Source organism: Lynx rufus, unplaced genomic scaffold (assembly GCF_022079265.1).
Source record: "Lynx rufus isolate CCGP_SWC_20201006 ecotype Redwood Valley unplaced genomic scaffold, mLynRuf1.p SCAF_19, whole genome shotgun sequence".
In the NCBI taxonomy this organism is placed as follows: domain Eukaryota; kingdom Metazoa; phylum Chordata; class Mammalia; order Carnivora; family Felidae; genus Lynx; species Lynx rufus.
The window spans coordinates 23,388,725-23,412,984 of NW_025814833.1; the positions used below are offsets into that span (position 1 = coordinate 23,388,725).

The 24,260-nt window shown below is 41.7% G+C and overlaps 1 protein-coding gene across 6 annotated transcripts in view; it reads left to right on the forward strand.

Annotated features, from left to right (window-relative positions):
- OCRL (OCRL inositol polyphosphate-5-phosphatase) overlaps window positions 1-24,260 on the forward strand; it is a 70,086-nt gene that overhangs the window by 32,183 nt on the left and 13,643 nt on the right. For 3 of the 6 annotated variants that reach the window (XM_047081930.1, XM_047081928.1, XM_047081925.1), the window contains 9 exons: window positions 1,630-1,740; window positions 2,400-2,565; window positions 2,830-3,065; window positions 10,361-10,384; window positions 13,185-13,301; window positions 14,199-14,283; window positions 14,905-15,032; window positions 16,151-16,262; window positions 16,466-18,942. In XM_047081930.1, coding sequence (XP_046937886.1) covers window positions 1,630-1,740; window positions 2,400-2,565; window positions 2,830-3,065; window positions 10,361-10,384; window positions 13,185-13,301; window positions 14,199-14,283; window positions 14,905-15,032; window positions 16,151-16,262; window positions 16,466-16,587 — 1,101 coding nt within the window. In that variant the 3' untranslated portion in view covers window positions 16,588-18,942. Of the gene's footprint in view, window positions 1-1,629; window positions 1,741-2,399; window positions 2,566-2,829; window positions 3,066-10,360; window positions 10,385-11,461; window positions 11,856-13,184; window positions 13,302-14,198; window positions 14,284-14,904; window positions 15,033-16,150; window positions 16,263-16,465; window positions 18,943-24,260 lie in introns of those variants that run through there. The other 3 variants (XM_047081927.1, XM_047081926.1, XM_047081929.1) reach the window with 3 other exon arrangements.

Here is a 24,260-nt window from a genome sequence, read left to right on the forward strand (position 1 = left end):
TCAATGACTGTTAATAAAGGGACCAAGTGCTCAATGGCCAGTTAATTAACTTCAGAAGACTTGCTGTGGGCTAGCTGAGATATGGTTTTCACCCCTGTACTTGGTAATAGGATCTGTTGCATTGGTTCTCAGACTTTGGTGGACAGAGAAATTGCCTAGAGATCTTTTTAAAAAATGCAGTAGGCCAAGGCATCTGCATTTTTTAAGACCTACATGAATTAATCCTGTTGCGTACCTGGTATTTTGGAAAGGATCTTACACTAGAGGTCCAGATACAACAATTGGATACAATTGTGGATACAACTGTGGCAGTGAGCAACTTAGCTGATCTTTTTGTATCTTGATATTCTCAAGGATCAGAAGAATAATCCTTCCTTTGGTAGCCTGGCTGGTTGTTGTGAAAAGATGACACACATAAAATACTTTATGAAATAAGAAATTGCAAAATTTTATAAAAATATTAAAAATATATAAAATTTCTCTTAACACTATAGTATGGACCCTGGTGACACTAGCGATTGCTTGGGCCTCAGTTCTCTAAGAGTTATGGCTTAGACATGTAAAAACCTTCCCAGTCGTTGAGATCTTTGGCTCAGCTTTGATGCTTTTATTTTCCATATTTGATTTACAACCTCTGCTACATGCATCAGTCCTTTTTTTTCCCTCAACATGGAATCTGTGAAGTTTTCTTTCTAAAAAGAAGCTGCAACCTTAATAAGTTAAAATGCTATGTTAATTATGTTCATTTTTGGCATTGATTTGTATGAAGTTTAATAGTGAAAAAAACCCAAAGCTATTTCAGGAAGCTGAAAGCGCTGTGTCAGATGGGAAAATTTTTTGATCTATTAGTCAAGATGATTTGTTTGTCATGCTTTTTTTACCCTAATCTAGGGCATTTTGTATTGGCTCTTCTCTAAAATAACCATAGGATCTGTTTACTAACGTACCTTTATCATTATATAATGATATAATGCACTCACATTATGATTCTTGGCATTGCGCATAGCAGCTAATAGAATTAAATGCTTTAATCATTTTTCTGCTGTTTCAGCGCTTTGTGATCATTGTTAGAAACAGTAGTAGGTATGTTTTGACACTTAATTTGTGCAATGCAGGAAATAATTTTTACCATAATTGTCACATTTCCCCCAACACCAAATAACAATGGAGCAAGAAAATATTCTTCCCAAATATTACTGCCAAGCTTTTTATTTATTTATTTATTTGTTTGTTTGTTTATTTATTTATTTATTTATTTTTTACTGCCAAGCTTTTTAGCACAGAGGTTTAACTTTTCCAGGAAGTTAACCAATTAACCTTACCTTTACCATAAAGTGTGTAGTGCTGAAATGCTTAGTTTAATTTATATTTGTTTTAGTGATGTTTAAAAAATTGTTAGACTCTTAGAGATTCAAGCTGAGAGCACACAAGAGTAAAATAAGGATCTGTTTTCTTTGAGGTAAAAGTTGTGGATGGAGTGATATTTCAGAAAGTGTTTGAAGATGTTGTTTGCACCACGTTTTATTTTAAATGATTGCTGTAGCAACGCCTTTTAAATTGTTAGGTAATCTCAAAGGAAGATGAGCTAGGAGCATGTAAGACTGAAAAAGAGGGTTTACTTTCTTTCAGGTGAAGGTTGTGGATGAACGGAGGTATCGGAAAGTGTTTGAAGATATTGTACGCATCATGGACAGAATGGAAAATGACTTCCTTCCTTCCTTGGAGCTCAGCAGGAGGGAGGTGAGCAAAAATACATGGCTTCCCCATGCACTGCCCATCATGGTCAGTGCAGGGGAAGCATGTTTGTTAGAGAAGGCAACACAACAAAGTGGTGAAAACCATGTGTGTTGAAATCAAACTGCCTCCATGCTGATTCCAGCACTGTCATTTAGTAGATGTATGACCAGAGGCGCATGTCTAACTCTCTCAGAGCCACACTTTCCTTTTCTGTTTAAAGGGGTGGTTGTGAGGATTACATGAGTTAGTACATGTGAAGCTCTTAAAACTGTGCCCAGCACAAAGTAAGCCCTCAGATGTTAGCTTTTCTTACTTAGTATTTCAGAGCTGCTGGTTAATTCATATCTCAGGAACCAGGATTTGGTCATGGGATGAATGTCCTGACCCAAGGTTGGGTTATCCTCTTAGGATCTCAGGAATAATCAGAGTAGTCCAGAGAAGTAGCAAGAGCTGCCTAATTCCTCTTCTGCTGGTGTGAGTAGAATAACAAATGAGAGGACGTGGCATACAGCCAGCTCAGTCAGTGAAGGCGTACAGACAATAGTTGTACACCTGGTCAATAATAATTACCTTATTCTTTATTCATATTCCCTATGGAATAATCCAACTGACTGACTTCCCCTACTAGTGATGCATGTTTGTGTCTGTCTGTTATTCCCCAGTTTGTGTTTGAGAATGTGAAGTTTCGGCAACTACAAAAGGAGAAGTTCCAGATCAGCAACAATGGACAGGTTCCCTGCCATTTTTCTTTCATCCCTAAACTTAATGACAGCCAGTACTGCAAACCATGGCTTCGGGCTGAACCTTTTGAGGGCTACTTGGAGCCAAGTGAGTTGTCCCTTTACCATTGTCTCTGCTTGCAATGCATCCTCTCCCCCTGGCTCCCACCCCCTCCCTCTGTTTAACTTCATGTTTTCTAACCACATGTCTCTTACTTTTACTGTCATTATATTGGGGAGATCTCTTTTGTGTGTCTAGTCTCTCCTTCATCACCTGATGACTTTTTAGAGGACGCTTCTTCTGTTGGTTTTCATCTCCTTTCACTTTTCCACCATAAGTTTCTGTTACCATGTGTCATTTCTTATATTTCAGATGAGACCGTGGACATTTCCCTTGATGTGTATGTCAGCAAAGACTCTGTGACCATCCTGAACTCAGGGGAAGATAAGATTGAAGATATTCTAGTCCTTCACCTGGATCGAGGCAAAGATTACTTCTTGACCATTAGTGGAAATTACCTCCCAAGTTGCTTTGGTACATCCTTAGAGGCTTTGTGCCGAATGAAAAGACCAATCCGAGAAGTTCCTGTAACCAAACTCATAGACTTGGTAAGAAACATCCTAAGACACAGAACCTCCTCTAGATATAATTTTCACAATACTTAAGTGATGTCCTCATTGTCTCTAGGCTTTCTCTTTTGCTGGGGTTGGGGGAATTGTCAAGTGATAAGAACAAGAATGTCACTTTACTCTAGCACTACTTTCATTAGATTAAGTCTCAAAAAAGAGAGAGTAATCTGTAATTGGCTCTTGTCAGGAATATATAATACTGTGTTCACTGAATTAGATTAAAGACTCCCTTCTTAAAGATCTAATGCTTATTTGTTATGCTCTTCATAATTTAAGTTACTTTTGTATAAATTAGCATGTGTGTGAGGTCCAGTAAGTTGGGGGGGGCAGTATTATCCTCATTAAACACATGAGAAAACTGAGGCATGAGACAATAACTTTCCCAAAGTGGAATAAGTTAGCAACGAATCTGTCCCCCAGACTTTCTCATTCCCAGTTTGGTAATTCCTTACTTGTATCATCATATCTAACCCCAAACTTGGCTGCATGTTGCAGCCCAGACCTGTAAATGAACCTCAGAATCCCTGGGGGTCCTTGAACAAGTACAGATTCTTCCCTCCGTTCACCTCTGGCAATGGAAGGACAGTCTCGGTGTGCAGGGCTTAGGAACCTGCATTTTATCAGCATCCCACATGATTATAATGTACACTGAAGTTTGCTGCATGTTTAATGGGACTCAAGAAAGGGAAGCAGTAGGATTTCCCTTCCCTGACACCAAACTATAATAGCAGTGTTCTTATATAGGAAATGCTTACTACCTAACATAATGTAAATTGATGTAGTAACAAGTTCATCCTGTTAAGAACTTTTCTTCTAAATAAAAATATTGCTGGATTTGTGTGCAGACCTCTTTGGGCTGTAAAAGCATGCTTTTGGTCTTTTACCAAGAAAAATGAGGTGATGTGGCAGCCATACTTTATCACTACTATTAGTATTCATGTTGATGTTCTTCAGCCTCACCAGAGCAGTGATGTTATCATCTAGCAAGGAGGGCTAGACCAGCAGGCAGACTGCTGGCCTGTGTGATCTGTTCTGTTGCCATGGAATTGTTTTAGCTATGACTCAGATGGCAGATTAAAACACTTGAGTCCAGTCCCAGCATTCTTTCTTGGAATTATACTTGTTTCCCTAGAGCCCTCATAACTGGGTGTATTACCTCTGTTTGAGAGAGAACCATTTTCTTCAGAAATTTACATCCTTACATTCTCTCATTTTTTTATGATATTGTTTTTTTCCTTTCACCACCATATTCTGTCTTTCCAATTTCGTATTTTACTGTTTAGGATATATTCTAAATGAAGTTTCCCATTTTTTCCCTGCCCCCTTCCTTCCATCCTAAATATCATTTCCCAGCTTTCTTTTTCCCAGCTTTTAATTATGAAACTGGCAGATGTACAGAAAAATGGGAAGGACAGTACAATGAACCCCCACATGCCTTACATAAAATAGACATTTTTTTTTGTTTTTTGTTTTTTTGTTCTTGTTTTTTTTTTTTTTGCTGTAACATCTGAAATTAAGTAGTGATATGTCACTTCACTGGTGAACACCTTACTCTGCCTCTCTTTTTTGAAAAATTTTTAAAAATGTTTATTTATTTTTGAGAGAGAGCGAGCATGAGCAGGGGAGGGGCAGAGAGCAAGGGAGACACAGAATCCAATGTAGTCTCCAGGCTCTGAGCTGTCAGCACAAAACCCGATGTGGGGCTTGAACACACGAAACATGAGATCATGACCTGAGCTGAAGTCTAAAATTATCTGTACCCCATTTGTAATATTTTCCCACTGTATTTTGATTTGATTTTGACCTTCTGCAATGCTTTCTTGTATTTGTTTATATTTGTTCCAAGACCAACATATTTCACATCCTATCAGATGATGCTATTAATAATGATACCCATTATCTTCTATTGTATTATTTACTCTAAAATTTTGGTGAAACCAGAAATTAGTTCAGTGCCTATGTTGAGTTTCCTTGTACTGTTTCAGAAAGATTCTTGTGCCATACCCTCTTCCCACCAAATGTGGAATGAAATACTGGCATAAACCCTTTTCATTCTTCTTGCCCTTCTCAATGATAGTGAATTTGCCACTACTAGAATAGTTGGAATTAGCACAAGTGACAGACAGAGGAAAATTTGTTTGTAATTATCTTTATTCTTTTCCAGAATAAAGATAAAATTTTCTAGTTTATTAACTAGCATATAATCATCAATATTTATTCATTACACATTGAATACAAAGTATTATGGAGTTTATGTGGGTTCCTGAAATTTAGTGGTGATGAAAGTTTACTTATATATACAATATGGCTAAATTATAAATCAAGGTTAATAGGGAATTTGGTTAGAGATACTCTAAACATTAGCTACTTTTACTGGTTAATGTGCAGTGTATTTGGTAAGTCAATATTTTGGAAAGGCATTTGTAATGAGACTTGTGGAGCTTGTAATTTGTATTAACAATAGATTCCTTTCCTGTGCTGTTTGCTCAAGCCTTATATGTTATAAAAGCTTATTGATTAACCAGCTAATTTCTATAAAAATCAATCTCAGAACCAGCTTATTTTGGCTTTAATGCATATTTGATTCATGTAACAGTAACATAACTAGAAACAAGTTCAGCACATAAGAATAAAATTGACTAGAAAAGTGTTTTGGGGTTCATGATAGAAGTATTTTGAGTTAAGTCCAAGTATTCAAGAAATATGTATTAACATATTGGGTGAGCATGTCTCCCAGGTGTAAGGGACATCATGGATAAATGCTAGAAGGTAAAAGCAGAGGCACCTAGGTGGCTCAGTCAGTTAAGCATCCAACTCATGATCTCAGCTCAGGTCTTGATCTCAGGGTCATGAGTTCAAGCCCCATGTTGGGCTCCATGCAGAGCATTGAGCCTACTTTAAAAAAAAGGTGAAAGCAAAAAGACCACATATGAAAAATTATAAGATTTCCCTGGGAAGGGGCACCTGGGTGACTCAATCAGGTAATCATCCAACTCTTGATTTCAGCTTAGGTCATGATCTCACAGTTGGTGAGGTCAAGCCCTGAGTTAGGCTCTGTGCTGACAGTACAGAGCCTGCTTGGGATTCTCTCTCTCTGCCCTTCCCGCATTTGTGCGTGTGTATGCTTGCTCTCTCTCTCTCTCTCTCTTTCTCTCTCAAAATAGATAAATAAACTTAAAAAAAGAGATATCCCTGGGAAGAGTGAAGATTAAAGAAAAGAGTATGTGAGGCTGGTTGGGTAGGTTGGGAGCAGGGAATAGAAAGTCTTGAAGTCAACAGATGAGTTTATGCTGGAGCAGAGGGCATCTACAACTATCACAAGACTTTTATGGGTAGTATGAGGTTGTAAATTGACATATTTGGAGGAACAGCTTGGTCTTGCTTATAGAGTGGGCTAATGGACAGACCAGGTTTGAACTTGCCAGATATGGTTAAAGGTTTTCTTGTAGATACGGAGACAAAAAATGTTGAAGGATGAATGGACAGACTATATTTTCTTGGGGACATTTTTGTTAGAACAATATCGAAGTTGAAATAATAAGAATAATGGTTTGGTGATTAGTTCATCCCCAGTGATCTTTTCACTAGGTGTTTACTTCGTCTTACTGATCAACCACTCATTTCTTATCCTGTTAGGTGTATGGTTTGTGTTTCTCCTTTTTATATTTCATTTTAATTAATCCTTTCTAGAACTTCGATATCCATTCAGTTTTCTGCTTTTTATTTTCTTTTATTTTTTATTGTTAAAGTTTATTTTTGAGAGAACACATAAGCAAGGGAGGGGCAGAGAGAGGGAGAGCGAGAATCCCAAGTAGGGTCTGTGCTGTCAGTGCAGAGCATGACGTAGGGCTTGAACTCATGAACCATGAGATGATGACCTGAGCTGAAATCAAGAGTCGGGCACTTAATGGACTGAGCCACCCAGGCACCCATTTGCTATTTATTTTTAAATTTGAATCTGTCTCTAAATGACTCTTTAACATTATCTTAGCTACATTTACTACTGGCAAAATTCCTCTAGGGATGAGTGTTGGAGTGAAGAATGATTCGCAGTGCATTTGTAGCATGCCAATGTTGCCCCACTAGGGAATCTGAATTAGGTTTCCTTTTTAAATGTAATCAGTGCAGGGGCACCTAGGTGGCTGTCTGACTTCAGCTCAGGTCGTGATCTTACTGCTCATGAGTTTGAGCCCCACGTCGGTCTCTGTGCTGATAGCTCAGAGCCTGGAGCCTGCTTCAGATTTTGTGTCTCTCTCTCCCTCTCTGCCCCTCCCCCACTCATTCTCATTCTCTCTCTCTTTCTCTCAATCAAAAATGAATAAACATTAAAACATTTTAAATGTAATCAATGCATAGCCTTTTGTAGAGAGAGGACAGGTCAGTTGAACTAAGTGATTATAAGCAACCTTAGAACTACCTTAGGAGTATGCTGTTTATCAGTGGAGGCTAAGTAGTGTTTCTGTTTGCAGAATTGAGCCTAGTGTTGAAAGAAGTTATTTACATCTACTATATGCCTGTAGCCAGAAAGGTAAACTCTCAGTATAAATGTGCTGCCCCACCAATATCTAATCAAAGTCCTTTTGATTCTTCTTTCAGAATTTTCTCTTTTATCTATTTATTTAAAAAAAATATAGTTTTCCCATAATTAAAGTGTTTACTCGCTCCTTTTTGATCTACCTTGATAACCTCTTAACAATCCCTTTTGCCTCTATCGCTGCTCATTCATTTTTCCTCTTCAGGGCTGTCAGACTGATCTTTCTATAATACAGCTTTGGGGCCTATCACTTCCTTGCTTAAAGGTAGTCCGTGGCCTGCCCATGCCTACTAAATGCAATCCAAATTGCTTTACCTGTCATTCAAGTTCACCAAAAGTCTGACTTTAACATTCCTTTTCATACTTATTTTCCACTGTTTTTCTCAACATCTTCCCATGCTGTCTGCAGAACAGATGACCAGCTTTTCCCTACACCCACCTTGGGATTTACCTTCTCTGAATCTTTGCTTATTTTTGCCCCTTCCACTTGTAGTGTCCTCACCCCATCTCTACTCTTTAAAATCCTATGAATCTTTTAAGGGCTAGTTAGGTCCCATCTCCATTGTGAAAAGTCCCCTGACAGCCCCAGCCTAAAGCCATCTCCTTCTTTTGAACCCCTTTGCTTGTTTTTCATATTAACCGTTTATTGAGAACTCCTATCTGTGAATTATAACAATATCAGGCTATAAATTCTGGGATTTCTTACCCCAAATCAATTGCATACCCAAATCAGGGACCATATCATTCTCTTCTGTGTAGCCTCCTTTCTCATCCACCCCCCACTACACCCCCCAAAGGCATGCCTTGCACTGCTCAAAGAAAACTGCTTTGAGGACCTGGTTTGACAGGTTAGTGTATAAAAACTCTGCCTAGTTTTACTCATCGTATCATGTGGCATGTATTCATGGGAGGAAAAATAGAGAAGTCTGTTAGGCTAGTTCTACTATTTCTTAATAAGTAGTCCTAAATTTAAAGAAAGGTTGTGCTCCAAAATTGTGTTAAATTAGATGTTTGGCATTCAGAATTTAACTTTTAAATTAAAAAAATAAAGTAATTGCAATACTATTAATACTGCATACTTCATAAGACAATATTACTCTGATTATTTTTAGCTCGATTTATATGTGGTATTTAAAAGTCTAGGTAAACCTACAAGAGCCTGTTTAATCCATAATGTATCTAATAATACTAAAAAACCTATCCACCATATATATAAAAGTTGTTTGGGGGAAATGTATTTAGCATTCTATTTGGAACATCAGGGAGCACACACTCCCCCACCTCCAGCCTCCTGCACGTCTCTCATAGTAAGATCGGGACTCCCCCTTTTACTATCAGACATGAGACGTGTGATTTATACTCAGGTTCTTGGTGGCCTGTGGCAGCGTTGGCAGGATTCCAGCTGGGAGTTGGTGGGGAGGTGCTGGCATACTGCACCACCAGTGTCCCAACATGCCTGGATTTTAGGCTGTTTCCTTGTCCTACAAAGTAAATATCATTATCCCTGTTTTGGAGATGAAGAAACTGAGGCTTTATAAAGTTTAGTAACTTGCCTAAGGTCTGTACAAAATTAATAGGAGGCAGAACAAAGATTTTACCCAGGACTGTCTACCACTAGTTTCTGTACTCTCTCCACTAACCATGGTGCTTTGTTTCTCACTGTCTTTTTCACAGCCTTGCCCTGCCTTGCCTCTCTGCCCAGGAAGCAGCTAGATTGTATTTTTTGAGTTGTCTAGGGGACAATAGTGGTAATGACTATAGAGTCAGTCAGACCTGAGTTCTAATCCTGTACCTGCCACTTAATACCTAATAGTATGACCTTGGGCAAATAATTTAACCTGGTAGAGCCTCAGTTTCCCCATCTGTAAAATGGGAATAATATCTACTGTGCACACTTGTGCAGACTAAATGACATTGTATACAAGTACTTTACAGTTTCCAGTACATGGCAGGTGCTCCCTAAGTGGTGGCAGTAGTTATTGTTGCTCTTGTTATTGGATTATAATAAGAGCACAGAAGACAGAGCCAATTAACCTTCTTCCCTCTCCCTTGCTTCTCTTTTTTCTCTTATATCATACAAGAAATCACAATAGGGATAATTATGGGTCTTCTGGTCCACAAAGGTCTGAAATGAAATAAATTTACATTTCAGAGGGACCTCCATATTTGGGGAGTTTAGGGGCCTTTGAGGAGGGGAGTAGGTACATGGCGAGGGAAAAGAGTGTGGGATACTGCTTAGGGTGAAAGGAATGGCAGGGAGAGGGGAGAAGCCAATTGTCTCCTTCTGAATGGCCACTGTCAGACTCAGAACCAAATTCGTGCATCGAGTGGCATTAGGATGACTTAGGAAGCCGCATAGTGTAGCAGCAGTGCCTGCCTCCAGGCAGCACGTGGAAAGGAGCCATCACTGGGCATTTGGCCAGGTCAGCTGGAAGCTGCGAAAGGACACAAAAGTCTAGAACTGCACATGTATGTTTCTTGAGTGATAATCTCAATAAACCACATGAACATTTAATATGTACAGTAGAGAACTTTGCATGTAGAGAGAACATGCATTTTTCAAATAAATTTGAATAAAATTTTGAATAAATTTTCAAATAAATTTGAAAAATTTAAAGCTGTTTAAAGTATATACATCTAGCAAGATAGTGAGTTCTAATAATACTGATCTGTTTCTAATTCTGTAAATTAATTCTGATTTCTGTCTGTCAATGACTTTCTTTTCCTGCTCTGCTCTCAGGAAGAAGACAGCTTCCTAGAAAAGGTAATACAATCCATTGGTGGTTATGTGCTTCCTGTGCTTAATTAACACTTAACTGTGGTCCCTGGAATTTGTCCCTAATCTTTCCCATATCAGAGACCTCTGATTCCATGAGAATCCACCAAAGTCCTGCCAGCTGTTTTTAAGTGTGTCTGAAGTATAGAAAAGATATTTACTGCACTGGTGGTTGTTGAGACCCAGTACATAAAAGCAATAGGAGTCAAGTTTCCAAATTTGTATTTTTAAAATGAGAAGTAACTAAAGAGCTGTCTTGATATATGTGAAAGCTCATGAGGTGGAGCAGGGTACCATTCAGCTGTCCTCCATTTCCAATGATAATAAAAGCAGAAGTGGATTTGTGTTGTATTAAGAGTGATTTGGGGTTGGTGACAGTAGTCATTAATTACCGAAAGAATGCAGTTATATGGTTAAGAAAGAGTGTAGAATAGAATTATAGAGCTGAACAAGACCATGAGGGATCATCTGGTGTAGCTCTCTGCCTTCAGACAGGGTAATTTTCCCCATTCTAATAGATAAGACAACCAAGGCCCAAGGTTGAAAAACTCACTAATGTCATACTGCTCCTGGTATCAGGGGTGTGGGGCAGAGGGCACTAGAACCCACATCTCCTGAATACTCAGTCAAGGAACCTAGTAAAGGGCTCCTGTAGTGCTTTGCCACTTCTATCTTCAAGTTGGAGGTTGTCTGGCTCCACACAGGGCTATCACATAGAGAAATGTGGGCTTGAAAACCATTCTTAAAGCGGTGTCACACAGCATCTAACACCATCTCCCCATTTGGTGGAGTTTAATGCATTTTGATGGTGGAAATGGTGTACTGTTTTTCTGCATTAATTATTAGCGCTAAGGTTTCAAAGTGTGCTTTATTTCCCTTTGAAAATTAAAGTTATCAGGATAATTTGTGGACTTTTGAGAAAGTACTATTTCTTGTGCATGATCTTTCTCTAGACTTCAGAGACACACGTCTGACATTTCATGTTATCACGCATGAATTTGAAAATGGATAGTGGATGATGTATATAACCTACTGACATTTTATTAACCTTTTTAAACCACTAAGGGTTGAGACAGTTCTGCTTCCCGGCCTTTCCCTGTTAATAGCAGGCCATGTTGTCTTTTCATCGCGGACAGTGCCTTGTGTCGCCTTAATGCCTTAGTACAGGAAAAGCACCAGTTGGATGTCAGATTTTTTAAAAAGTACATGAATCAGTGCTGAATAATTTATATATGGTAAGTTTGGAGGCATCTGCTAAATCTGTACATGTGTTGCATTTGGTTCAGAAAATGAGCAGAGTGCATTATGGACAGTGTTTTGATTCAGATACCATGTGGATACCTGGATTTAATACTTGCAACTAGAAAGAAGTTAGTGGATGAGCCCCTGATAAAGTTCTGGCAGCCACAGGGAGCATGAATATCAAGTGATAGACTCCCAGGGAGGGAGGGAGGGAAGGAAGGAAGGAAGGAAGGAAGGAAGGAAAGAGAGAGAGAGAGAGAGGAAAGAAAGAAAGAAAGAAAGAAAGAAAGAAAGAAAGAAAGAAAGAAAGAAAGCAAAATGGATGTGAAGAAAATAGATTTTAAATGGTAACCAACTGTCATGCTCTTTTCTCTTCCTCATTCTCTTAGAAAGGTAAAACAGCTTTAAAACGTCAGCAGTGCTGGTTGAAGAACATAGTGTTAAGCAGAGCCCTCATCTCTGCTCTAGTGTACACAGTCTTTGGAAGTCGTAAAACGCTTTTCTTTCCCATAAAGCAACATGGCTGGGGTTGGGCTAGAATTTACAGAATTTCCTAAAGTTGAAAGTACACAATTTATAACCTCAAGCTGGAGAAGGGGGGAAGATGCAAAGAATTGGTTACTGTTTTCTCCACTAGAATTTTTCTGAAGGCTGCCCTCAAGGACTTAATCTATTTCAAACACCTTTTTGATATAATTTATATTTGACTATATAAACACAAGATAACTGAGTTTATGTCCCCAGCCATTTCCAAGTTCAGGTTTAGTTGTCACTTTTGGGTTTTTCTCTTAGATTCTTTCAGGAGAATCTAACAGAAAGTAGAAAAGTGAAAGGGGTCACAGCCTTGAGAAATCTGCTGAGTTATTAATATAAAGAATAACTTCTGGACTCAAACCTGGAACTTTTCACAGTATTTTTGGCTCTTGGTATGCTGTATTCGGTTTACTATTTTTGGATCTTAAGGGCTATGAGTTTAGTGCCTTAAGATTAGACTTCTATTGAGGCTGAAATATTCATGAATGTAGGTGTAATGTGGAGAATTGTCTTTAATTTCTGTGGACCAGAGAACCTCATTTAAATCAGCAATGAAAACTGTAATTTTGTGGTAAGACCTGAAAGAATCAGAAGTTAAAAGTCACCAAAAACCTAAGTAGATGCTGCTCTTCCAAAGTACTGTGTTGACCATTGTAATTTAATGGCCCACAAGTCTCAGTTGGTATGTGCACTCTGCCGTGACTGTACTGCTACAGCGCTGGCTCTCCGTGTCACCCTTGAGAGGATTTACCACACACAGTGCATCCAGTGATAAACATAATGAACCCAAATGGAATGCTTACCTGTTAAGCATCTAGAAAACGAGATTCTTTAACTGTGGGAATCAGTATCAAGTGCCTTCTGACCAGGAGTGACCCCAGTGAGAAAAAATGAAAAATCTTAAGAGATGAAGATGAAATTGTACTTACATAAAGCAGAATCTGGAGGACATCAAGTTACATACATGTTTTTATTGAGACCGCTTTGATTCTCTTCCTTTGTCATCTATTAGGAGAAATCCCTTCTGCAGATGGTTCCCTTGGATGAAGGTGCCAGTGAGAGACCCCTTCAGGTCCCCAAGGAGATCTGGCTTCTGGTAGATCACTTGTTCAAATATGCCTGCCACCAGGTAAGTGACTATGGGCCTACCCTACAACTTTGGAAGGTATGTGATACCTCCTGTCGGTATTGTGCTTGTAACTTTTGCAAGCTACCTTCACAGAATAGCACTGTCAGATCATCTGGGCAGATGGAAGTATCCGTATTTACAGATATGACAATGGAAGCATACAAACTAAGTGATTTAGTTAAGACCACAGTGTAAGTGTAATGGTGGAGCCAGGCCCAAACTGAGCATGCCTGTCTTCCGGCTCCACACAATTTCCCCTGGACCACTGTGTACCTCGGTCTATAATGCATGTTTCCCGTCTCACATAGGCATTGCAGATTTTAAAGTCCAAAGCCCATTTCTATACTTCTAATACTTCAAGCCCATTTCTTGAATTTGATTTTCATTTTTTAATCCTATCTAAAATATTAGCTACCCCCAAGCCAACCGCCTAAAAAGAGAAATTTCTTGGGACTAAATTGAAGGAAAACATTTTTTTACCTACTGAAGTGTAATAGAACTCAAAAGCAAGGTTTGGTATGGGCATGCCATTTACTGCTGCCCTAGCATTCCGTAAGATCAGTATTTAACTGTGGTTCAGCTGTTTGGACTCTGCCTTCTACTTGTCAGGAAGCTAGAAGTGGAAACATCTGGTCTCCCACTGTAGCCATCTAGTCCTCTGCCATATCAGGTATAAGCTAAAACCTGTGGAGATCATTTTCTGGTTTGAAGTAAAATTTCACACGGATTATACAGATGATAAAGGGAAAAGATGCCATTGTCACACCTCCATTCCTAATCACAAGTATGCACATTACACTTCCATTTGCATTGTCACTCTCTTGATCCCTGGATGGACTTCAGATCCTTAGGGCTGATTATCTTGCCTTGTTCCATTTATTGTCATGTCTTTGGTAGGAGGATCTATTCCAAACCCCTGGAATGCAGGAGGAGTTACAGCAGATCATTGATTGTCTGGATACTAGCATTCCCGAGACAATCCGTATCCTTTTTGACGAAGGCTTAGGAAGCTGGATGAATTCTTGACCAAACTTTTCTTCCCTCCTACATTTGATTTTTGTGTTTCCATCTGTACTTTCTCTCTGACTGTCATCTATTATAAGGTAATCATCAAGTCTGCAGTTGTTTTTCAATTCCTTTCAGGAACTTTTGACTTCTCTCTGTATCAGACTCTTACTGAAAGGAATAGAGGGGTAGGTAACAACAACTTTTAATAAACATGGAGCATAAGACCCACAGCACTGGTACTGTTCTGCTTCAGGCTTTTGATCACTCCTGCCACCATGTATGTTGTCACTAGGATATAAAAGAGAATGGGAAACACTGGGGACTAGTTTCAAGGACTGATCGAGTGTGAACATCATTCTGCATGCCACATTCCCCTCTCAAGTTGAGCCAAACCTCCCAAGAGTCTTTGATCAATTCTGTAACAACTCAGCTGCAGCATACCTGGACCAATAAAATATCAAACCCCAGTTAGGATCAATGTGCCCTGAATAACAGGAAGGAAACTGTCCCTGAGGGGGTTGGAGGAAGGAAGCAAATCAGGTCTCTGTGTGGCCTTTTTCCTAGAGCCTCTTTCCCTTGACTTAAGTTGATACAGCTGGCAGTAATCACTCTGTGGCTGAAGCACTGCTCATTTTCCTGGAGGCCCTGCCAGAACCCGTCATCTGTTATGAGCTGTATCAGCGATGCCTTGACTCTGCTCAGGATCCCCAGAACTGTCGACAGGTGAGTTTTACTGCTCTGAGGATGTGCCTGGGGTAGGTTCCCCCATAGAGAAATCAATCTAGCAAAGCCAGGCGTGTAGCTAGCTATGTGGTAAGATAGGTCTGGATCTGTTATTCATGGCAGAACACCAGCTTCAAGAGTTGGGACTTATTTATTTATGAGCGGGGGAGGGCAGAGAGAGAGGGAGACACAGAATCGAAGCAGGCTCTGGGCTCTGAGCTGTCAGCACAGAGCCCGACACAGGGCTTGAACTCATGAACTGTGAGATCATGACCTGAGCTTAAGTCGGACACTTAACCAACTGTGCCACCCAGGTGCCCCGAGAGTTAGGACTCTTAAATTTTAGGTTGTATTATTTCCTATTATAGTTGCCACACTTTTCTAGTTGGCCTACTGAGTAGGGTGGATACCTCTACGTTGGCAGAAGATTGTTTATGAAGCTGAATTCTGGCTGACATTACCAGGAATGGTCGGTGATACTTGTGAGCCTTTCTTCTTTTTGTCTTCTTGGTGTTTTTTTTAAGATTTTATTTTTAAGTAGTCTCTGCAGACAGTGTGGGGCTACACACAACGTGGGGCTCAAACCCACAATCCTGAGATCAAGAGTCACGCACTCTGCCAACTGAGCCAGCCAGGCACCCCCTTCTTGGTGTTTGTTTTTAATCTTGAAATAATTTTGATGCACTGTAGCTGAGAATACTTCTCAATCAGGCTAGTGAGTATTGGGAGGAGCTCCCATCCATGCTAAATGACATTACAGAGAAAACCATTCAGCTTGGCAGATGCCATGGATGCGTGTCTGAGGAGATGGGAGAAGACCAGATTAATACCAACCTTCTTGTGAGGTGGGGTGTGCGTGTGACTGTGTGATGACCACGTAGCCTGGTCATTGAGTGTATACACAGGCCAAACAGGATGACCTTTCTGACTTGGAAGTTATTATTTGCAGGTACTCTGTTAGTCATGAGTGAATAAAGGAAAGTTGTGACAGATGAATGGGGTTCTGTATAGGTTGGATTATAAACTACTTCTGTGGCAGCTGTAAGCTCTTCTTACTCCCTTCCTTCACCTGTTCTCACTGCCCACCCTTCCCCCCCCTTTTTTTAAAAAAAAAACAGGTGATTTCCCAGCTTCCAAGATGCCATAGAAATGTTTTCCATTACTTGATGGCATTCCTTCGAGAACTCTTAAAATTCTCTAAATACAACAATGTCAGCGAAAACATGATCGGTAAGAGTGCTTCATAAGAATGGCAACGTGAGTGGGGGTAGGCTGGTCGGGACAGTCTGTGTATGGTGTACACAGTGTGTTCCTTCCTTCACGTCCAGGCACATGGCAGTTACTTCCCTCCCATTGCCCTTGTCCCCTGGCCCACCACTTCCTGTCTCTGTGTCTGACAAAGGGTTTTACCTTTCCTTTCTCTCACCCTCTAGCTACTCTCTTCACTAGTCTTCTCCTAAGGCCTCCACCCAACCTCATGGCAAGACAGACTCCAAGTGACCGTCAACGTGCTATCCAGTTCCTTCTGGGGTTTCTTGAGAGCGATGAAGACTAATAAGCCTTTACCTCTTACTACTCTCCAAGGTTCTAGAGGCGGAAGGTCTTGGGCACTAAGTATTTCAGAATGGTTTGAAAAGTCATGCCACAGGAAGGGGCAGTTGCAGAATTTTGAGGCTGTTGGCATGAAAAAGTTGTTTCTAGTGCAAAAGGAAAAGAGTTTCCTAATCCCTCCCATACCATATCCTGCACAGCAAAATACTTTTAGACTCACATTGCCAAGCCAAAGGTACCATATTTTGGTGTTTTTGTGTTCTCTCTTTATAAGGCAAGAGATCTATATCTACACTCCTTTATCTGGGATGTGTTTGTTGCCCTCCTGCCAGCTATCATGATTGTCCTTAGCACCCTAGGCCTAGATTCTGAGATGTTCCCATTCTAGGTCTGCAAGCATTACGTGCTCTAGCTCAGACTAGTCTGTAGTCCTTCGTCTAAAGCACTTTTGCCCGGCCCCCTCCCATATCACCTCTTTGCACTCCGCTCCACTAGTACTATTACGTCGAAGGAAGTCGGGGTAAAGCTAGTGACTCCTCGGGTGTCCCCAACAGTGAGTTAACTGTCTACATGTGGTTGTGACATGCATTTGTGCATTTCTACTACAGTGGCATCTGTATGTCTCTGTAACATTGTCCTTGTCATGGATCAACACTAGGTGGAACCGTATTCTCTTGTCTCCAACCACATTGAGTAGCAGAACTTTAGGGACTGTCAGAGATGCCATCCCATTGATGTGAGAGAATCACGATCAGAGTGGAAGCACTTTGAGCGTTTCAAGAGTGAGAATATTCATGTTTGACAGGTCCTGCTTTCTACCATCCCTTTTCTGTTTTTATTCAAATTGTACATGAGCACTCATCCTGGTTGTCTGTGGGACCTGTTCCCCACTTACACAACCATCTCCAGAGCAATGCTTGCATCACAGTCAAAAAGGCAGTCTGCATCTCAGGTGGGCCTCTCCAGCGATACTGCTCCTTCCTTCAGCAAGGCTGTTGTGGATAACCCTTAGAACCCCCTCTCTGGTCTTCTGAAATACCAGGGGGTAGATGTTGCCCCCTCTCCCGTCAAGGCTGGTTCTGGGCTCTATGACCAGTTCCCCATGGTTTCTAGTCACCTTATCCAGTGTTATGTAAGAGAGACTATGCAGTGGGACCAAGGAAGCCCCTTTCTCTCCCACCCAAGACAACCCTCTGAGCATTTCATTCACTCAAGCTCTGTGGGGAGCATTGTTGTTGTTGTTGTTGTTTTTTAATTATTCTGTGTTGGTTGGCAAACCAGCCATCAGCCACTAACTGCAAAACTACCTGATGCAGTTGGCTTCTTCCTGGTTTTCTTTGATTAAAACCACCCTGAGTTAACTCATTCTTGGCTGTTAACATTAAATCCAAAGAGCCTAATGTATAGGCTTTGTGTCTGGTCTTGGGCATTGACTCCTGACTCTTCTAGCACATTGAAGGAGAGAGCCAGGGGAAACACCACTGCTGAATGGTTCTTCAGTTCCCCCCATCTCTTGTAAGTTGAGTTCTGTGGGGAAGAAAAGGTATGTATCCTGTGATATACTGGTTAAATCCTTTCTTGATAGGGAGTTATGGAACTAGGAGTTAAGTTCTCTGTGCCAAACAGCTGCAGATCTGATAGGTCGGAGGCTAGGTATTGAACTTAGTTAATAGAATATTATAGGCAGAATGCTTTTGCCATCTCCACTAGGCCAGAAGGTGATCATAGAGGCAGATTATAGAATCTGGGGCAAGGTCGTTACACAAAGACAGGGAGATGCCTGTCCTGGACACATTATCTAGTATATTGCCAACCTGGGACCTTTGGGTGATCAAGGATGTGGTTGGTGGGGGGTGTAGGCAGCATCCTAACTCTTTCCTCATAAGGCAGGCAGATGCACTAAATTTGTTTAGTGCCTCTACGTTTTTCCAGCTCTGGCCCTGGGATGTACACTGCATTAAGGGTTTGAGACAATCTCTAGGTAGGGGAGACAGAAATAGAGTAGACGGAAGAAATCTGCCTCCCTACTGTGCCTACTCCAGCACGCCAACCTCTGATTCCTAAGTAACTCTAATGTGCTATTTATTTCATAGCTCCTGAAGTAAGGAGTTCAGATTCAACTGGTAGAGAAGGACTCCACATCTATTGTTTTAGGGAAGAAATGGCTCGAACCTATATGGTGACATTGCATTAGTTTCCCTTTCACTGTTTTCTGATTCTTATTCTGTAATTGTTATATTTCTCAAAAATGTCTTGGTCACTAAGCAAAGCTGCTAGTGGGATTCTGTATTTTGTGTCATCTTTTTTATTATAATTTATTGCAAATGTTTTTCTGAATAAATATATGTTGTGTGAAAAATCAGTGTGATCTTGGTAAACGGGGGCTTATGGTCACTGGATCCTACTTGACTGCAGTCCTCACAGCTACGACTGTACTGTTATTTCCTGTCTTACACAGAAATAGAAGAATGCTCGGTATGTTTGCCCCTGGAGGGGAGAAGAAGCCACGTTATTTTCTGAGGCTAATAAAGTCACAGTGCTTCCAGAGGCCAGCCCAGGATTCTTATTTTAACTCCAGGGATTCAGGCAACAAAATAACATGATTACCAAAAAGGATGTTGATTGTTTATGCATGTAAATATCACACTGGGTCAGATCCATGATCACTCCAGCCCCAGAAATCTGACAAACCCCAATATACACATTTTGGGAGAACCCAGTTGTCCTTGCCAAAATAGCCTCAGCGGTTTAGACATGTTCCTACAAAGAGCCTGTTTTCACAAAAGTCATTTTGCAACTTTTGAAAACCCATTTTGAAGCTTTATTACCTCTCGGGGGGGATGAAGTCCATAAATTAAGTACTTCTGAGGGAGCTCTACTCTGAACTCTAATACTTTAGGAGGAAACCCCTAATTTGAGCATGCTGCCTTTTATTCCCCTGCCGATCTCCATTATGACTTTGCCCATTCTGGTTCCATTCCCTTTGAGGCTGAAGAGGCCTCAGCTGGAGCTTTCATAACCAGGGCCCTCTTCCAGTTCCCTTTGACTATGAGCTTGACGCTGATGAATGTGCTGATTCAGTGTTGTCACGAACAGTTTTCTTAGCCCCACCCAAAGCCTTGGCAGAAGAAGATGTTTCCTTTTGAGAGTGATTTCCCCCCAGTGGATGGAGACTGACACCCAGCAGTGTTTACACAGCAGCAGGCGATATGGCCGAGCACACACCTCTTTCCAGAGGTTACAAACTGCATCCCTGGATGCTGTTACAGGAGAACCATTAGGCTCTTTCAGACCACAGGACAAGCTGATGACCTGGCTCTTGGTGTGGCCTAATGATTTAAAGCTAGACACTGCCACAGCGGGATTACTGAGTAGTAGGGAGAGAACCTTAATGGTGATCTAACCCAGTCTCCTCGTTACAATGGGCAGAATCAGGCTCAGAGGGGACAATGAGGGAATCAGTCACTCACTGATTAGTGACACAGTAATGCATAGTGGGTAAAAAAGAGTTTAAGCTTTGATGTTAGACCTAATTCTTTTTGTTTCACTTTATTTATTTTGAGAGAGAGCACGAACAGGAGAGGGGCAAAGAGAGGGGGAGAGACAGAATCCCAAGCAGGCTCTGCGCTGTCAATGAGGATCCCAATGGGCTCGAACTCATGAACCATGAGATCATGACCTGAGCTGAAATCAAGAGTCAGATGCTTAACTGAGCCACCCAGGCACCCCAGACGTCTTTTTTTCCCCAACTTTTTATTACAAAATCTTTCAAACATAGAGAAAAGTCAAAAGGATACAATGAATACCTTATACCCTTAACTCATCACCTGTTAACATTTTGTCACATTGCTTTATCTCAGAGAGGCCTGATCTTTAATCTAGATTCAGACACTTCCTCGTGTGACCCCAGACTGGCTAACCTGTAGTTTCCTGGCCTATAAAATGGAACAGGTGTAGTACTGATCTTTGACGACCTAACTACATCTCACTTCTCTCTTAAAAACTTCAGTGACTTCACAGTCTAATTAGAAGAAAATCCAAACTTTCCATGGCCTACCAGGCCCTGCGTTATTAAATGAGAAAGAAACAAAGTGGCAACCACGGTACCTGGCGCGCAGCAGGTGTTGTGTAGATGTCAACTTATGTCCTGCTCCCCTAGCTCTCCACTATATTTCATTGACTCTACCGCACTGCCAAAGGCTTTATGGCTTTCATTTGATGTTAACCTTGTCAACTAGGTATAATCAGACCCCATGTCAGCCTACTCCGTTGCCCTCCTCCCCCCCACCACCACAGACACACCACGGTGCCATCTTCTATACGTCTGTATTTAAGCCTTTTGCTGCAGATTTTTTGGGAGTAGGGGTGAGGTGTAAATGAAAGGATGAATAACAAGCTGCGGAGCTGCGGTCACCAGCATATACACCTGGCTGTTGTTGAGCCTCAGGAGCCACACCTGCTGTTCTGCCCTTCCCCCCATTAGCCTCCTTTTGCTCTTTCCTATGCTGCCGTTCCCTGCCCTGGGTGCCTGGTTCCTAGCCCTTCTTTCTCTTCCTTCTGCTTTGTGGATAAATCCCCCCACCTCTAGTTTGTACCTTTGCTGCTCTTACCTACATTGATTCTTACCCAGTCAGTGCTACCTACCTTCTCCCTCATTTCTGTCTTGTGGAAGCTACTCCCATCCCCTAGCTCCTGCGTGGAGAAGAGGGGCTTTCCTCTTCCTCCATCACACTTTGAAGCCATGGTTTTGTGCCATTCAATTCCCCATCTTCAATTTAGATGCATGGTTCTCAACCCTGGCTGCTCATTAGAATCATCTAGGGCATGTTTCTCAAAGTGTAGTCCCCAAATGAGTGTCACCTGGAAGCTGGTCTAAATCAGTGGTTCTCAACCCTGGCCACATAACCTAGGGTTTTTACAAAATACTAGTACCTACACCCCACCTTACAATGTTTGAATGCTCACCAGCAACCCTCCCCTGTCCCCACCACTGTGCTCTGACACTGACTACCCCCAATTAGCTAAGCTCTTTTCCACCTCAGGGCCTTTGCACATGCTGTTTTCTCCTACTCAGAAACCACCTCTCTTGTGCACTTTAGGATAGCTCAGTTTCTACCTTTACCATGCCTAACTCAAAGTTACCACCACCCCATACACCTCCATCCCATTCATGGTTTTTTTGGGGGATTTTGGTTTTTTGTTTGTTTGCTCCCATTCCTGGGCTTCCTGGCATAGCATTGGCTGACTGCTCCTAGGCCTGCCATATATCATTCATTCCACAGTCCTCCTCTTCATCTCTTACAGACCCTTCCTAGACTTGGTGCTTCAGGAACTAAGAGGCAGGAGATTGCTTTGGTTCTTTGCATAGGCTCCAACAGCTACATTGCCTGGTTCAAATCCTAGCTCTGCCATTTCTAGATGTCTGATCTTGGGCAAAAGTTCACTGACCTCTCTGGGCCTCAGTTACCACATCTTAAAATGGAAGTAATAATAGTATCTTCCCTCATAGGATCATCATGAGATGGCATTGGCTAGTATGTTTCAAGGGCTGGGAGCAGTGCCTCATGCATAAGCACTAAATAATTGGCAACTAGTATAATTCTAAAACCTTCCACTGGCCTCAAGGCCCAGACCTCTCTTCCTCAGCCCTTCAGCTCTCAGCAGGTGGCCACATCCTTTACTTTATGCAAATTTCAAAGCAGTTAGCTGAAGCAGCCATCTCAGAGCCCTGCTCTGCAAATCAAAATGTCTATAGCTCATCCCTCCCCCTTCCCACCTGTCAGAAATAAGTGGTCTTCCTCCTTGCCTAGGCTAACTCTTCCACTGTGCTTTGAGCCCTTCTCTTTCCACCCTGATTGGGCTTGTTCCCATCATTCATCACCACCCACCTCGCGTCTTCAATATTGATCAACCATTCATTCAATACGTATTTATTGAGGCCTCCTGCATGCCAGGTGCCTCTCAAGATGCTGAGGCTATAGAAACCACGGTGCTTTCACTAGGAGGGTGGGGCAGGATGGGGAAAGCAGACATAGAAATAGTGCACAAGCCAATTAGTATGACAGATGCTCTGCAGAGAATTAAGGATGATGTGCCAGAGGGCATGGCGACTGGACTTGGTCAGGGAAGGTTGCTTTGAGGAGGTGATGTCTGCTAAGACCTAAATTTCAGGAAGACAAAAGATCCCAAATCCTGATTTGAATGACGATTATACAGTATATATGTCCCCCCCCTTCCCAAAAAAAAAGCCAGCCATACAATATCTGGCAAAGAACATTCCAGGGGAAGAAAAGAGCAAATGCAAAGGCCTTAAGGCAGCAAAGTAGCTTGCTGTGTTCAGGGGACAGGCAGGGAGAACACAGTGGGGTGGTGATGGGGGTGCTGGACAGGAAGTGGTCAGGGCCTGTGGAGCCTGGAGAAGGAGGCTGCCTTTTATTCTGTGTGTGCAACAGGAAGCCATGAATGGCTTTACTTGGTAATGACATGATTTATGCTCCCTCTGACTTTAATAACAGTGATAGTCACTAACAACTACAGCTATCATTTACCCCAGGTGCTGTACTAATACATTTAACCTCACATTCACCCTTGATAACCACTTTATTAAGTACTACTTTATCCCCTTTTCATAGGTGGATAAAACAGGCTCAGAGAGACTACTTGGTACTGGGCTAGTGGCAGACCAGAATATGACCCCAGACCATAATTGGTGCTCTTAAATATAGCCACTATCTCCCCAGCTGGAGTGTGAATGAAAGTGGCATGTTCCTTGAAATCTCTCTTCAAGCTACATCCCAAAATTTCAAGTCAGCTGGATGACCTTCCAGAAGCTCAAATTAACCTGACTTTGAGCAGCTTCTCCTGGCATCCTACTCTCTCCCATCAGCCAGGCTTAAAGCTTTGGTTATTTTTGGCCCCTGTCCCACTTTGAATTAGTCACCAGCTGCAGTTCAACAAATATTTACAGAGCACTTGCTAAGTGTAGGCCACTATGCAAGGTTCTAAAGGAAACCAAAATGAGCAAGACTGGTCATTGTAAGACATACATAATATTTTTCAAGAAGAAGTAGGAAGAAAAGAAGAAAGAAAAAGAAGAGGGAGGGAAAGAGAAAAGAGGGAAGGAAGGAAGAAGAGGGAGAAAAGGGGAGAAAAGGTGTGATGGGATAGTCTCGGAAGGGAGTCCAAGGTCAGGTTGTTCATAGTCTTGTCCATCTGGCCCCTCCTTTCCTCTGCGCACTTCCCACATCCCACCAGCAAATTCAAACCCTCATTACTTCTGGCCTGGTGTATCCTGTTTAATCCCTTTCTGATTTTTCAGCTCCCTTTCAGTCTATTCTACACACATCACTGCCAGACTAATCTTCCCAATGCATTACTTTGATGACACTCCCCTAATCAAAACCCCTCATAGTCCCAAGCCTCCGCTTACTGCAGAGTCCCAGTTCTTCAGCCCAGTATTAAAGCTCTCTTTCGTCTCTCCCGCCGACCTCTCTGGCCAAACCTCCCACTCTTGACCTTGTCATGCCCTCGCCTTCCCTAAACTCACATACACTCCACTTTGGCTCAGTCTGTGTAAGCCACTTGGAACTCTTTGGCCACTACCACTCCACCTGTCCAAACCCTATCAAATCCAAATGTCACTGGCTCCAGGAAGCTTTTCCTCACAACTCTTGCTTC